Genomic DNA, 14,683 nt, shown 5'->3' on the forward strand with positions numbered 1-14,683 from the left:
AGGAATAGAAGCCCAAAGTCAGAAGAAGCCAGAGAGGCGAGAGACGGCTGTGTGAAGGAGGAGCGTCATTACCACAACGCTGCTGCCCTCGTGAGGAGGCCTCCAGCCTGGGAGCCAAGAAATTCTCGTCGTTCAGGCCAACCCAGTGCGTGGTTTTTGTCACTGCTGCCCTGGCAAACTAAGACAGGATCTACCCTCAGTTTTCAAGTTCAGGGTCTTTCTTGAGTTAATAAATGATTAGCAGATTTCTCAATGGCTCATAAAAATCCATTTTTCCCCCATAGTTTTTTCCTGTTTCTGGAAATTAGTTTAAGATTGACTGGAGATAGATCATGTACATACTACATTAAACCATGCGAAACTGCTGATATTTGATAATTTGTACCCTCTACAATAGCAATTTCATGTGGTTCAACCTAATGTGCTGGCATGAACGGTACTGGGAGCCACAGCACACCAGAGTGGTAAAGTGCTAGGAAGAGAAAGCCAGGGGTTCAAATCCCAGTTTCACCACTAACTAGCCATGGGATACTAGTCAAGTAATTAGACCATTAAAAAAAAAAAAGTCTTTGTCCTCATCTGTAAAATTGGGATTCGAAGAGTTCGGCATTTACACCGTTGTTATGAGGATAAAATGAGACAGTCCATTTAAAGCTTTTATTCCATGCTAGATTCTGGCACTTGAGCAAGCCTTGATACATGCTGTGAAATACAGATATGATAAAATTCTAACCTTTAAAATTAGGCTAATCCCAAATAGTCATGAGGATTAATGAAATAATATGCCTAAAGTTCCTGGCACATGGTAAATGAGTGTTAGTCCTTTACTAATGCAAAAGAATAAGCAAGCAAACCTGCCAAATGACCAAATAGCCTCGGGCCTGCCTACTGAGTCCCCATAGTAATTCCCTGTGAGACAGGAATGGTAGCACCAGTCCATGCCACCCTACAGGATTATGATGAAGATTAAACAACGCAACTTTTCTGAAGACAGTCTATAAACTATAAGGTATTATTATTCATTTTATATTTTCCTTATTGTAACCAACAAGCTTTCCAGAAAAGCCTAGCTATCTAGTGGTTTTCTAACCACAGAGGATGCAAACTTTCCTTCACAGATATGTGTTTTTTTCCCCACATATCATTTAAAAATAATTTGGATTACTGACCAACATTTAAACATTAAATGTTTCAGACCTGTCACTTGAGAAACTGTAAGATCTGGTTCCCCATCCCTTGTAGGCAATATTGATGGGCAAGTATGCATCTAAAGTCAATTTGCCCATAACACAGTCACTGAATTCAGGATTTTTGCAGCTAAGTTTTAGTTTTGTTCCTACCCTTGATTCTGCCCCAGCCCCTGTCCTTGTCAGACAAACATCGTGGACTTGATCTGGAAACAGTGCCGTAAGGCTGTTGCAACCCAAGAGCCCTGTTCAGATGCTGGGGCATGGACAGAGGCAAGTGGAGGGATGCAGAAAAACCAAATACTTAAAAAAATTCTCAATAATTTACAAATTGGTCTTTAAGTGAATTGATTTTTGGTGAATTTGTTTTTGGTCTCTGTGCTTTTGGCCAACAGAACCATGCCGTGAACGGATTTTACCATGCAACAATGCACAACATGAGCCCTGTGCTCTCCCATTTGCCACTATCACCACCACTCTCCATGGCACCCCCCCCAGAACTTTTCACCCTCTTACACTACCTGCCTAGCCCCTCAGGCATCTGTGCTCATGACTCCCACATTCCAGAAAACTCTCCACCTTATCAATAGTTTCCACTACCATCACAATCAAGCCAAGTCTAGCCATGCCAGAAACACAGATTGGTCCCTACAGATTTCATGCGCAAAATGTATCTATCACCTAATAGTATTAACTAAAATTCATCTGCAGAATTACAAATGATTGAAAATTTAATTTGGACCATCCCTTGGCAGGCTGCACAGTTTCTAGGAGATGCAAGCCTGACTGCCCCACAATCTCCATGTTACCCTCCACACACTTCCTGAGGTGGCTGGGCTCTCTCCCAAGTGGTAATGTATGTGTGCGTCTCTGCTGCTATTTTCAGAACTGGTTCTACAATAAAACTCAACAGGGATGGCGGCAAGGGAGGGAAGGGGAGGGCAGGGGAAGACGTAAGAGGAAGCCACTGCTGGTCTTAATTAACAGGCACAATCTTCAGCCATGACCAAGCCAAAGAAAATATTTTCTGACATGCATTTAAAAATTAATGGGGACTGCAAATCAATTTTTAGAGCTTTATAAACTATTTAAGGAGGACCGTAAGCCCGACTTTTAAGCCAGAATGAATCAAATCTGTATGGTCTCTCAACTGGTACAATGTCAGTGTTCATTCATTTATTTCTTTACAGAGAGCCTTCTTCATGAGAGGTATTATGTTAGGCACTAGGAATAAAATTTAAAAATGGGAATTAAACATGATCTTTACAATGACTCTGAATGGTATATATTAGTGTTTCCCAAACTTTAATGTGCAAACAATTAAACTATATCAAAAGCAGATTTTGATTCAGTAGGTCAGGGTAGGGCCTGAGATTCTGATTTTCTAATGAGTGTCTACATGATGCTGAAGCTGCTGGGCTAAGGACCACCTTTTGGATAACAAAGGGCTACAGGGGACCACCAAGAAAGCTTTCCTGAGGGTCATATGACTGATCCATGGTAAAGAGTGCCCAGGCCTCTTTTCTCCCAGTCCTGTGTTTCTTTCATAATTTTGCATGGGACGTGGGACAGGCTTACCTGCCTTCTTCCTACAGAGCAAGCTTTTGAAAATCAGCAGAACAGGATGGTAGTGACCATCAAGAGAATATGGCTGGGAATCTAGTATACACATTTAAACAAAGACTGTTAACCCCCATAGGGCAAATATTGAGGTTTTTTGGGGGGGGAGGGGAAGGAAGAGTGAAAAACCATACTCTGTTTAAATGTATAAAGCACAGACATACATACAACACATAAAGGCATGAACATATATCCAGCATATCTGTTGTTGCCCTGGCCTCAAGGCCAGGCATAATCTGACCTTTGCTGGCTCTTCAAGCACATCGCAAAGCTGCCCTCCCCTTGCTCTTTCTGCTCTAACTGGGTCTGCTTTCAGCCCCCACATGCAAACAGTGCTCCCCTTCGATGCACAGCTTTTGCACATGTGTTTCCTACTGCTCTCTGCCTCACTACTACCTGCTCATCTTCAGGGACAGATTCTCTGTCTCCACAGGCTAGATCAAAGCTGCCTTTATGTGTTTTCACAGAACCATCCCTCTCTCCTCCAGTGCCCCTTGCTGTATTTGTGAGATTGTTTCATTAATCAATATCTGCCTTTGCCCCTAGACTATAAACTCCATGGGGACAGGAACCACAGCTGTTTCTGTGCACTACACAACCCCAAGGCCTAATAGGGTGCCCGGCAGATACTGCTGCTTGGTAATTCTTTGCAGAGTGAGTGAATGGACACCTGGGGACAGTGCACATAAATTCAAGCCTGGGATCCTCCTAAGCATCTGTGTTGTGGGTCTGGTTTTTAATAGCGTGACTCATAGCAGTTTCTTTCCAGTCCATCAATTATATCTGAATTACCTGCATCACTTCACTTTGCCATTTGGTTGCTCAACATATGATGCTATCATTCATAAAACTCCCATCACTTTCTATTCACCCTTCTTTTTCCTACCTGCCCCACCCCACTAAAACATGATTTGTATGCACCTAAAGACAATAAACCAATATCCTACAATTAGGTGTTTGTCCTTGCTAGTGTTATTTGGCTTCAAACATAAGGCCATCAAGGGTAACACAAGTTGATATGATCCTGAGCAAAAAAGGGGACCTCTATTTCCAGCCTCAGTTCCCATAGAATAAAGTAAAGATAATAATAGTACATATCTGTTTTAGTTCCCTAGCTTCCAAAACAAATATCATGCAATGTGTTGACTTGAACAATGGGAATTCATTTGCTCACGGTTTTGAGGCTAGGAGAAGTCCAAAATCAAGGCGGCATCAAGGAGATGCTTTCTCCCAAAAGACTGTGGTATTCTGGGGCTGCCTGCAGGGAATCCTTGGTCCTTGGCTTTTCTGTCACATGGCAATGCACATGGCGGCCTCTGCTGGCTTCTCCCTTCTCTTCCAGCTTCTGTTGACTCTCAGCTTCTGGCTGCTCCCTCTGGCTTTCTCTCTTTGGTCTTCCCCATAAGGCCTTCAGTAATAGGATTAAGACCCATCCTGATTGAGCTGGGCCACACCTTCACTGAAGGGATCTCATCAAAAGGTTCCATTTACAAGCGTTCACTCCCACAGGAATGGATTAAGTCTAAGAACATGTTTTTCTGGGGTACATAACTCCAAGCCACCACAACACCAAGCAGGATTTTTATGAAGATTAAATTAGATAGTGTTTGTAAAGTTCTTAGCAGTGTACTTGAACATAATGTTATCATATAATAAATACTAGCAACCTTAAACTGTGCCCGATGTTGTGGGTAGATAGTAGCTCTAAAATGCAGAAAAGTATATTGTTATCAAAAGGTATATTCAAAGAATATCATTGACAATAATTTACCTTTATTGTACACTTACTGTATGTTAAGACCCTTACATTCACATGTACTCCAATCTTTACAACAATCCTAGAGAAGAAGGCATCAGTATTCCCATTTTCAGATGAAGAAACAGAAATTCACTAAATTAATAAGTGATGACTGATATTTGAATGCATATTTGTGTGCACAACTTCTCTGGCCGGAGCCTCTCGCTCAGGTATGCAGAGGAATAGCCAATTACAGCAAAGATTCCACTTGGTTACTTTCATTATCAACAGAGAACATTCCATGGCAGGGTTTGCCAAGAAAGCTTATCACAACAGACGGCTTCCAGGGCCTGCCAAGGATGGGACTCCAGACGGGGACTCATTTTCCTCAATGACAAACAAGAACCCTCTTCACCCCTGCTTTATCTCTGTGTCCCCAAAACGTACACCCTTGGCAGCTGTTTTTCCAGACCTTTTAGGAAGTAAAACAGTAACATTATTGAATGTTGACACTCCTCTTCCTAATTAACATGCAGAAATATGCAACCCATAACTCCAATTTGAAATGTCACACTGGCACTGCACTTCCATGCTGAGGGAAAACCTTTGCAATGCTCAAAGTGTATAATCAGCCTCTTCTATGCAGAGGCATTTGTAAAATGGGCATGTTTGGAGCCAACCCCACTGAATAGTTCATCCCTTGTAAACTCTCTCCTAGAGAACTTCCAAGGGCTGGCTGAGGCAGCAACCTGTCTTGCTGTGTGAAAATGTCAACAGAAAAAAAACAAAACAAAACAAAACAAAACAAAACAAAAAAACAGAAAAGCAAGGCAAAAGGGAGACGGTTGGTTAATTTATTTCAAGCACCATATCAAATAAATCAGCTCAGTGCCACAATGAGCGAGTTGGGCGAAGGAGGGAAGACATGCTTATTCCTTGCCTTTGTCTTGCCTTGCATTGATGTTGATTCTGCACAGTGATAAAGTGAGGAGTTAGTTCAAATTGCAAAGCAGTGATCAATTACAAGCTCCACTACTAACAACTCCAGTGCCTTGACCAGGAATGGCCTCTTCTCTGTTGGAGCAGAGCACAACTATCAGTGTTCTAGTTGGAGGATGGGAAGTTTCACAATGGAATCTCTGGTCCTCCACCACCATGTGGTTCTGCTCCCGTGTTTCTTACCTTAGCTAATGGTTCACCGTCTATCCAGTTATGGAAGAAAGAAACTAAGAGTCATTCCAGGAGGATTAGCATCACCTGCTGCGTCTAGCCCCTTCTCACCACAGCCAATACATCATCTAGTCTAGTTTTTAAATCATGTTTATAATTCTAGAGTGAGGTGACTTCTCTTCATTACCACCACCATCATTATAGTCCAAAGCTAACTCTAACTAGGACTGCCAGATAAAACACAGGACTGGGAGTTCTGAATTTTGATTCATAAATCTGGCAACCCTAACTACGACTCACCTATTAGATCTCACCTCAATTAACACTTCTACAGGGATGCTTTTCCCAACCTCCATAGAAATCATATCTCCCCATCCTATGGTCTCCTTTATAGAACTTCACACACTTAAAATTGTGTATTTATCTGTGAGTATTTGAGCAATGTGTCTCGTCCACTAGACTCTAAGACCTGTAAGAACAGGGACTGTATCTGTTTCTACCATCATTTTATCTTTACTGAATAAATGAATGAATAAACAAACTAGTGATCAAGTCTACAAAAGAAATGTCAGTTTTCCAAGCAGCAGATAAGGGAAGGACTGACATCCACAGTGTGGCCAGGTCACAGGGTCCCAGCCCTGACTGTAACATGACCTGGGTGAGAAGCATTTGGCTAGGCTTTTTCCCTCCCTCTCTTTAGTGTTTTAGACCTGTCTCGTTCTCTGGATTTCCATTCATTAACTAAAGAGAAAAGCTTGGTTGCATTTCCAAGTTTAAAATCCTACAGTCCTGCAGTTATTCTGAATCTCAACTCTTGGGCCTGAAAGAAAATTCTGAAGGTTACTGGGTCTCAAAGTTAAGTTATATGGGCTAACTACCCTTGAGCACCATATCACAAGGCAACCAAATGTACCCACAAAAGAAGATCACTATCCTTCCGCAGTAACACCTTCTTTGGGAGGAATTGAAACTAAGCAATTTAAAAGAACTTGACTCAAAGATGTGCTTAGCTTTCTGAAGTCTGCTGGGTGAGAAGGGAAGGAACTTCTTGAATAGGCCCTCACCCTTCCTTTCTGAAACTTTTACTCTAGAACTGCACCATAAAATATGGCAGCCACCAGCCACATGAGACTATTCATGCTGAAATTAGTTTAAACTGAGTTTACTTTAAATTCCGTTTCTCAGTCTCAATAGCTACACGTGGACAGGGGTTTCCCTGGCCACATGCTCCCTGAACATTTCCATCACTGCAGAAAGTTCTACCAGATGGCACGGTTCTCAGGTAGAACACCTGCCATGAGCAAGCTTCAGTTCAAATGTCACCTCTTCAAGGAGGCCTCCTCTGGTGCTAGATTATAGGCGGCACCCTTGCTATATGTGTCCAGAGCATCCTGTAGTACCCCTTTCAGAACACTCATTGCTTTTCTTGAAATTATTTAAATTTAATTTGTCTCACAAGACTGAGGAGTTATAGAGTAGAGACCTAGAGCCAGACAGCCTGGGCTTGAATCCCAGCTCTATCTCTGGGCCAAATGAACTCTGGGCCTCTTCTTTACAATGAGGATAACAGTACTCACCTCATAGGGTTGTTAAGAAGGTTAAATGAGAGTTAATGCATGTAAGGGCACCCAGCAAACAGTATGCACTGCACAGTGTTAACAAAAATAAATAACTAAAAAGCATAAGCTCCTTCAAGAGGCAGAGCCTTTGATCTTCTGCCCCATACACCATACACTATGCCTCAGAACAATGTCTAATCCAAAGTAGATGCTCAATAAATGCTTGTGGAAATGAACTGAATATGCTTAGAATAGCTTACTTTAAAATTTGCACTGCTAGAAATACACCTACTTTACTTGTAACAGTCATGGAGATATTTGTACAAGGATGCTCATTGCAGCACTGCTTCTAACACCATCACCAAAAGAGGGTGGGGAATGGCATGAGGACATCCAAAATGCCCATGAATAAGAAACTGGTTAAATAAAGTATGCCTATCCATAAACAGGGTTACTGCGCAGCCTTTATAAAGAATGAGGAAGAACCATATGGGGCGATGCGGAAAGACCTCCAAGATATATTAAATGAGAAGAGCAAGAACAGAGTGAAAGAAACAAGAATACAGATGTACATACTGTTTATGTACAAGTTTTCTTAACGTATACACTAGATTCTTCAACAACAGTTACCATTAGGGAGGAGGGAAGGCAACTTTCCCTTAGTCTTAAATATTATTCAATTCTTTACCATAGGAATTATGCCACCATTTACATGTATTGCTTTTATTTAAAAAATTTTTTAAGTTTGTGTTCTTGTGGCAGACTTTTCCTCTCTGGGTCCACGACAGGCAGAGAGAAAGAAATTCAAGGTAGGGAAAAAGATGGTGAGTAGGGAAGTAAATGAAGATATTTTACTGGTAAATCTCCTGGTTTACTGACTAGTAGAAGGGAAAGGAAATCCACTGGGGTGGCAATTTCAGACCAGTCATGTGTGTAAATGTAAGAGCTAATGCTGATGGAGAGCTTACATGTGCTAAGCCCTTTCCAATTGTTGTCTCATTTAATCCTACCTATGTAGAAGGCACTATAGTTATCCTCATTTTACCAAACGGAAAGTGGAGACATAGAGCAGTAACCAACTTGCCCGAGGGCACACTGCTCAGCAAGTGCAGGGGCTGGCATTTAAACTCAAGCAGTGCCACCACATAGCCCACACCCTTGTCAGTGTCCACAAAAAAATCCAGGAGCTGCCAAGATGAGGCTTGCCCAGGGGAGTCAAAGACAGAAGCAGCTCTCTGAAGATCTCTCCAGCCCCATTTCTATGCCAGCACCTGGCATTTAATAAAAATTCCATTTTGCTTTCAGCTTATAAGAGTCAACATAATATACTCTTGTTGGTTCCAACAAATTATGAGCAGTCTCATACGGTACGGAAATTATACTGCTAAAAGGTCAAAGGCTGAAAAACACTGTATAGTCAAATGGTTAAAAAAAAAAAAAAAAAAAAAAAAAAAAAAAAAAAGGAATGGATTATTCCCAGGCACAAGAACATTTCAAGTCCAAAATAACCAAGCGACATTTACAGAAATAGTTTTAAATAAGACAATCAGACATTTTCTGAAAATCTTTCCCTATGGCAACACACCAGGAAATTAGGTTCAACTACTAATGGGTAATTTTCCACAACTTTTTAGTTATATCCAGGATATTCTTCTCGGGGTGTTCAGAGAAGTGTGTGGGATTTGAAAGTCAAATGGAGATGGGTTTGGTTCCCAGTTCCAGCATTCCATAACAAGCTGTGCAGCCTGGTAAAAGTTACTTAATGCCCCTTGGTCTCAGCATCTCCATCTAACAACTGGGAGATAATTATAGCTGCCCTCTGTTACAATGATGGCATTAAATTACAAAACTAAGTGACTCTACCTATCCTATCACTTATCACATAAACATTTCAATAAAATGAGTTTATTTTCCTTTCCTTTTTCTTAGACAACTGTTGTCTATGTCACAGGCTTTTCCTGTTTAACCTGATATTCTTTTCCTTTGCATAACCACTCCTACCCCAAACTCCTTCAAAAATGCAAATAGATGATTTGTATTTTAGGGAACTCAAGCTCCCCAGATGGGCATAATGAATGATTTTAAACAAGAACAATTCACTTTCTGCTAACCAAAGAGAATACACACTTGCTCTAAAAAGATTTACATCTACAAGACAACATGTTGAAGGAGCTCCTGGTACATCGTCACCTCATTCCTAGACCTTAATGTGTCACTCTCTCTGGATATTCTCAGATCCCTCCTGGCCCACCACCCCCTCAGTCACATACTAACTATCTATTTGGGGGATCTCATCCTATAAATATATTTTCATCTGCATGAGATAGTATTTGTTCACGTTATTCAAAGCAGCAGTATTTTGAAATATCAAGAATTAAAATAACTAATGTTTATCCAACAGGAAGTAGTTAAATAAATTATGCTCTGCTATTACAAAGGAATTCTACAAATAAAAGAAAACAAGAATTGCACTATTATTGAGGTGCAAAGACCTATAGTACATTTGCTAAATAAAAAGAGCAAGGTATCAAATAGTATGCATATATACCTTTTGTGTAAAACAGGGAAGAAATAAGAGCATATACACATATGTGTAACACACACAAAATTACTTGTTTGTCTTTATATAAAGAAATTTCAGAAGAGTATGTAAGAAACTAATAACATTGGCTGTAGTATTGGGGAAAGGAGAATTAGGAACTGGGCAGGTGGGAGACACATGTACAATGGCATTTACTGAATATCTTTGAAATATTTTGCTTTAGGACCATGTCCAGTATTGTCTACTCAAAAAAAGTACATTGAAAGCCCATAACGGCATAAATTATTTCTTCAAGATTAAAACAAACGCTACCTATAAAGTTATGTTTTGTGATTAACTATGATTCTTCCTTTCTCTTCTTTCTGTTACCACACATGCAGGTATAAACACACACACACACACATACATTTAAAACACAACAAATTCAAGGGAAAAAACTTCTGGAGGGAAAAAAAGAACATACAAAATTATTTTTAAAGAGCTCCACAAAGCCTTATTCCACTATTTTACTATTATTAATCAGATTAAGGTAAACTGCAATCTCCTGTTTTTCATGCCTCCTAATCCACAGAATGTTTGCTTTGCACTCTTTGGAACCCTGAAGTGCCCAGGACACAGGCATCACTGCAGCTATACAAGTAAGCATAAGCTCACCTTCATAGGTGCCCACTTCCAAAAGAGTTCCGCTCTGCTCGAGGTCCAAGAACTCCTTTACAGTCAGGAAGTTATAGTCCACGCCAGGCACTTCTCCTTCTCGCGGAGATCGGGTGGTGGCCTGCAGCAGAAAGACAAGGGCACAAGACACTGTCAGTCAACCAAAACAGGAAGTTCCAAATCCAGGTGTAATTAAAATAACCTGTTCAGTAAGCTAAACACCCAAGACTCTGCCTACGTCTCTGGCCAGACAGGGACCTGGTAAAGGTAACTTCTCCTTTCTAACACCACAGCATCCCAAAACTTGGGACCCCCAAATAGGAGAAGGAGAAAACCAGTTCAGCTAGGTAATCCAGGGAAAGCTTTACCATTTGTTAAAACGCACTGAATGAAAAGGTGAACTGGATTTTATACAACAGCATTCACAACCAGCAGCTTTCAAGACTCCAGTAAATAATAGAAAGTTATCTGCCTTAAGTTCATAGACTAAGGGGGTTATATTTTCATCATAGGTCTTGAAATTCTTGTGTTTATCAATACATCTGGCAAGTTCCAGCATAAAAAGCCCTTTGCAGAACATGACACACACAGCACAAACACAACACTAAAGAAATATGATCATCCAAGATCTGTGGTTGGACATCTCCCAGGATTAACATGCTGCTGTTCTCCACGTAATTAGCGTATTTGGTAAAATGGAGGCCACCCGTAAGCTCTGACTAGAGAGAAAGGACAGTGCATTTGCTACATAACTCTCCCCCTGATTTAATCTGGCCATTTTCTCAATGGCTAATATATAGAACAATTGCTCTTATGAAATAATATAGAATATTTAACTCACCCAGCTCAGGTGCTGGGCTCGGGACCTATCATTTTAGCCAAACCTCAGCCAAAAGTTGTGGAAGCAAAGAACAGGATGTGGTTTACACATAAACCAAGAAAATAAAATAAACCAAGAAGCAATTATGTAGTGCATACCAGGAGCTTATGTTAAGTGTTACAGGGTGTTGGCAGTGAAAACACAACATGATTTCTCCTCTTACATGTAAGTTAGGGGACAGGATCGACATGGTTCAATTTGTAAGGCACTGTTACCTCTGTGCTTTAAGATCAATATTTTCCTATCTAATAAGTAGGGATTTCCCCCCTTCTTAAGATCTCTTCATTGAACTCTAAATGAACTAAATAACCAGCATGTACCTTGTGGCTGTAATGTTCCTAGTCCTTCGCAGTCTCTGACTGCTTGCCGATGTCAATGACCATGTCCATACATCCACATTGGAAGTGAAAAAACACTTGCTGCATAATTTACTCAAGCTTAGTCAAATTTCAAATCAGCCCTATTTTCTACTATTTGAAACAGAAGTGTTAAAAGAGCTGCAAGCTGTCCACGGAGCAGTTGTGTTACAAGTGTTTACTCATCATTGCATAGCAGGTCTTTCTGGTTAAAAGAGCCTTCTTATATACTGTTGATAAGTGTACTCTTGAACTGTTTTCTATTTGTTCTCATTTCTCTTCCCCCTAGCAGACAATGATGAATTCCTTGCACAGTTTTATAACATTAAATTTACCTTCTCAAGTATCAGGCACATAGTAGATACTCAAGAAACAAAGACATTGTATATTAGTGTTGACAAACAGCGGGTCTGGATTAGGTATGATGGGTTAGTGCTGTTCGTTTCCTCCCATTGTGTTTTGGATATGTTCCTGGATTCGTTATTTTTTAGTTTCCTCATCTATAAAACAGGGATAACAATGGTACCTCAGGATGTTGTAGGTACTGAATGGGTAATCCCTTTTAGAGGTTTATCTTAATAATCGTTAGTAGATTTACAATTTGTGCTATGGGTAGAATTAATTGCATTGATAGACTCTTACAGTTAAACTCCACTACAACTAAGAAATCTCTGGTATTGATATATGTATATGTGATCATATAAACATTATTACATTTTTTTTAATTCAATAAATATTTACTAAGGCAGCAATACATGGCAGACACCAATAGAGGCACTGGGGAAACAGTGAGCAAGACAAAGCTCATAGCCTAATAGAACTTATATTTTACTACACTACAGGAGACAAGAAAAGAAATATGTATATGAATAAATATAGCATATAATTGCAAGTAGAGGTAATTCTGTACCAAAACATAGGTTAAAGGGTTAAAAAGAATGTCAGGGCAAAACAGCTTAACAGGTGTCCTGGAGTAAGGGAGCAAGGTAGGGAGTGAATACAGGTGATCAGGAAAAGCCTGGCTAAGGAGATGCCATTTACAATGATGAGAAAAGCATCCCAGGCAGAGGGAAAAGCCAAAGGCTTTGATGTGGGAATGGGCTGGTCAAGTTAAGGGAAAGGCAAAAAGGCCCGTGTAATTGCAGCAGACTGATGAGGAGGAGGATGCAAGCAAGCAAGGGGCCAGATTATCATCCCTGGAATAAGCTCTGAAGTGTTATCACAGATAACACTTCAGAGCTTATTCCAGGGATGATGTGAAGCCAGTAGGGAGTTTTGAACAGGTTGTTGTCGTTATTTGCTTTTAATTTTTAAAAAAAACATTCCATGACACAGAGAACAGGTTCTGGACAGAGTGAGGGTAGGGTAGGAAGGCAAGAGCAGAAGCAGGAAAACAGGTGGCTATTACTGGGTCCAGGTGAGAGGTGATCAGAGTGTGGACTAGAAGAGCAGGATGGAGTTGGTAGAAGCAGTCAGATTTCTATTATGAAATGTGAATATTTTAAATAACTGCAATATTGTCCATAGGACAGATGTAGTGTACGTCGATTTATCACACCATGCCAGGTCTATATTTCAAAGATAGAACTAACAAGACTTGCTGATGGACTGGATGAGGGGTGTAAGAAAGAGAGAAGAAAAAAGCCTGGCTTCCTATTTGTTTAGCCTGGGCAAATGGGTTAGCATCATTTACAGACATCAAGACATCTGGGGGAAATGATTATGGGAGGAAAAGAATCAAGAGTCCACTTGTGGACATGTCAGGTTTGAGACGCCTACTAGACACCCAGGAGCTGAGTACTGGTAACTATTAGCTATAAGGTCAGGGTGGAGGTTGGAACATAAACTTAGGAGTGATCAGACAACCACTGGCATTTGAAGAGGAGAGACAGAAAGAGCTCACCTAGGGGGGAGCGTGCAGAAAAAACAAGCAAAGAGGTTTGGGTTGAACACTAAGACCTTCTAGTTTAGAACTATAAAAGGAGGAAGATCCTCAGAGGAGACCAGGAAGGGGCAGCCAGCAAGACAGGAGCAGAGGAGGAGGGTGTGATGTCCTGGAGCCAAGTGAAAAGGAGGTTCAGCTGGCTACTTGTGAGACACAAACAGTCATCATATGGCATCTCATCATACTGAGAAATCCCAGTGCAGTACAAGAAGAGAATCTCCTTAAAGCTTGCTGTGAAAGAATTTGTCCTAAATATGTTCTATATGGCATCTCTCATACTCAGCCACTACACCAAAATTCCATTAATGTAATCTACATCCCCCCCCCAAAAAAGATGAGGATAAAACAAACAAAAGATTTGTTGGTTTTTTAAAGTATTCCGAAACCAGACAAGGTTGTTTGTGTTTGTTTTTTGTTTTTGTTTTGTTTTCTTGCTCCTTCTGTAGGCAACTTAACTTTGCCATTTCTTTCAACCATGTTTTCAGACCCAATTTGTCAGATATACCTTAAAGACAAAAATCACCCCGGGTCTTAATTGCCTGCGAGGATTCTATAAGAATCAAGAACTTCAAAAATGCAACATTTTAGAGGAAAAATGAAACCAGCAGATAACATTCTCCCAAGTAAATAAATATGCTTAGAATGGCCTTGGAGCCAGGGGAAGGGGGAGGGTGGGCGGGGAAGTCTCCACCCACAAAACCTTCGGGGTTTATTACCCAGCCAAAACCTTTCCAAGATGCTGGCTAGCAGGAGGGTGACTCCCAATTTTCTCCTGAGCAACCTGCCCTGGGTCTGGAGCAATAAGATCAGACCCCATTCAGCAACACTAGGGAGAAAAGGGCTGGGGGAGGGCACCCCGCCTCCTCTTTTCTTGTAGCAGAATGACGGGCTGCCGGCTGGACACACGCCTGGCAGATGGCATTTCAAAGGGTTCTCAGGAGCCATCTGGGTGGGTACAATTATTACAAACCACGCTGCTAACAAAGCCAGAAGGGTTACTTCCTGACAGAAGAGGAGGAAAACAAATTCTAT

At 40.9% G+C, this 14,683-nt stretch overlaps 1 protein-coding gene across 11 annotated transcripts in view; it reads right to left on the reverse strand.

Annotated features, from left to right (window-relative positions):
- The window catches only part of MAGI1 (membrane associated guanylate kinase, WW and PDZ domain containing 1), a 712,862-nt gene that overhangs the window by 132,337 nt on the left and 565,842 nt on the right, over positions 1 to 14,683 (reverse strand). For all 11 annotated transcript variants that reach the window (XM_037799909.1, XM_037799906.1, XM_037799902.1 and 8 more), the window contains exon 3: positions 10,471 to 10,589. In XM_037799909.1, coding sequence (XP_037655837.1) covers positions 10,471 to 10,589 — 119 coding nt within the window. The remainder of the gene's footprint in view (positions 1 to 10,470; positions 10,590 to 14,683) is intronic.

Source organism: Choloepus didactylus, chromosome 1 (genome assembly GCF_015220235.1).
Source record: "Choloepus didactylus isolate mChoDid1 chromosome 1, mChoDid1.pri, whole genome shotgun sequence".
In the NCBI taxonomy this organism is placed as follows: Eukaryota; Metazoa; Chordata; class Mammalia; order Pilosa; family Megalonychidae; genus Choloepus; species Choloepus didactylus.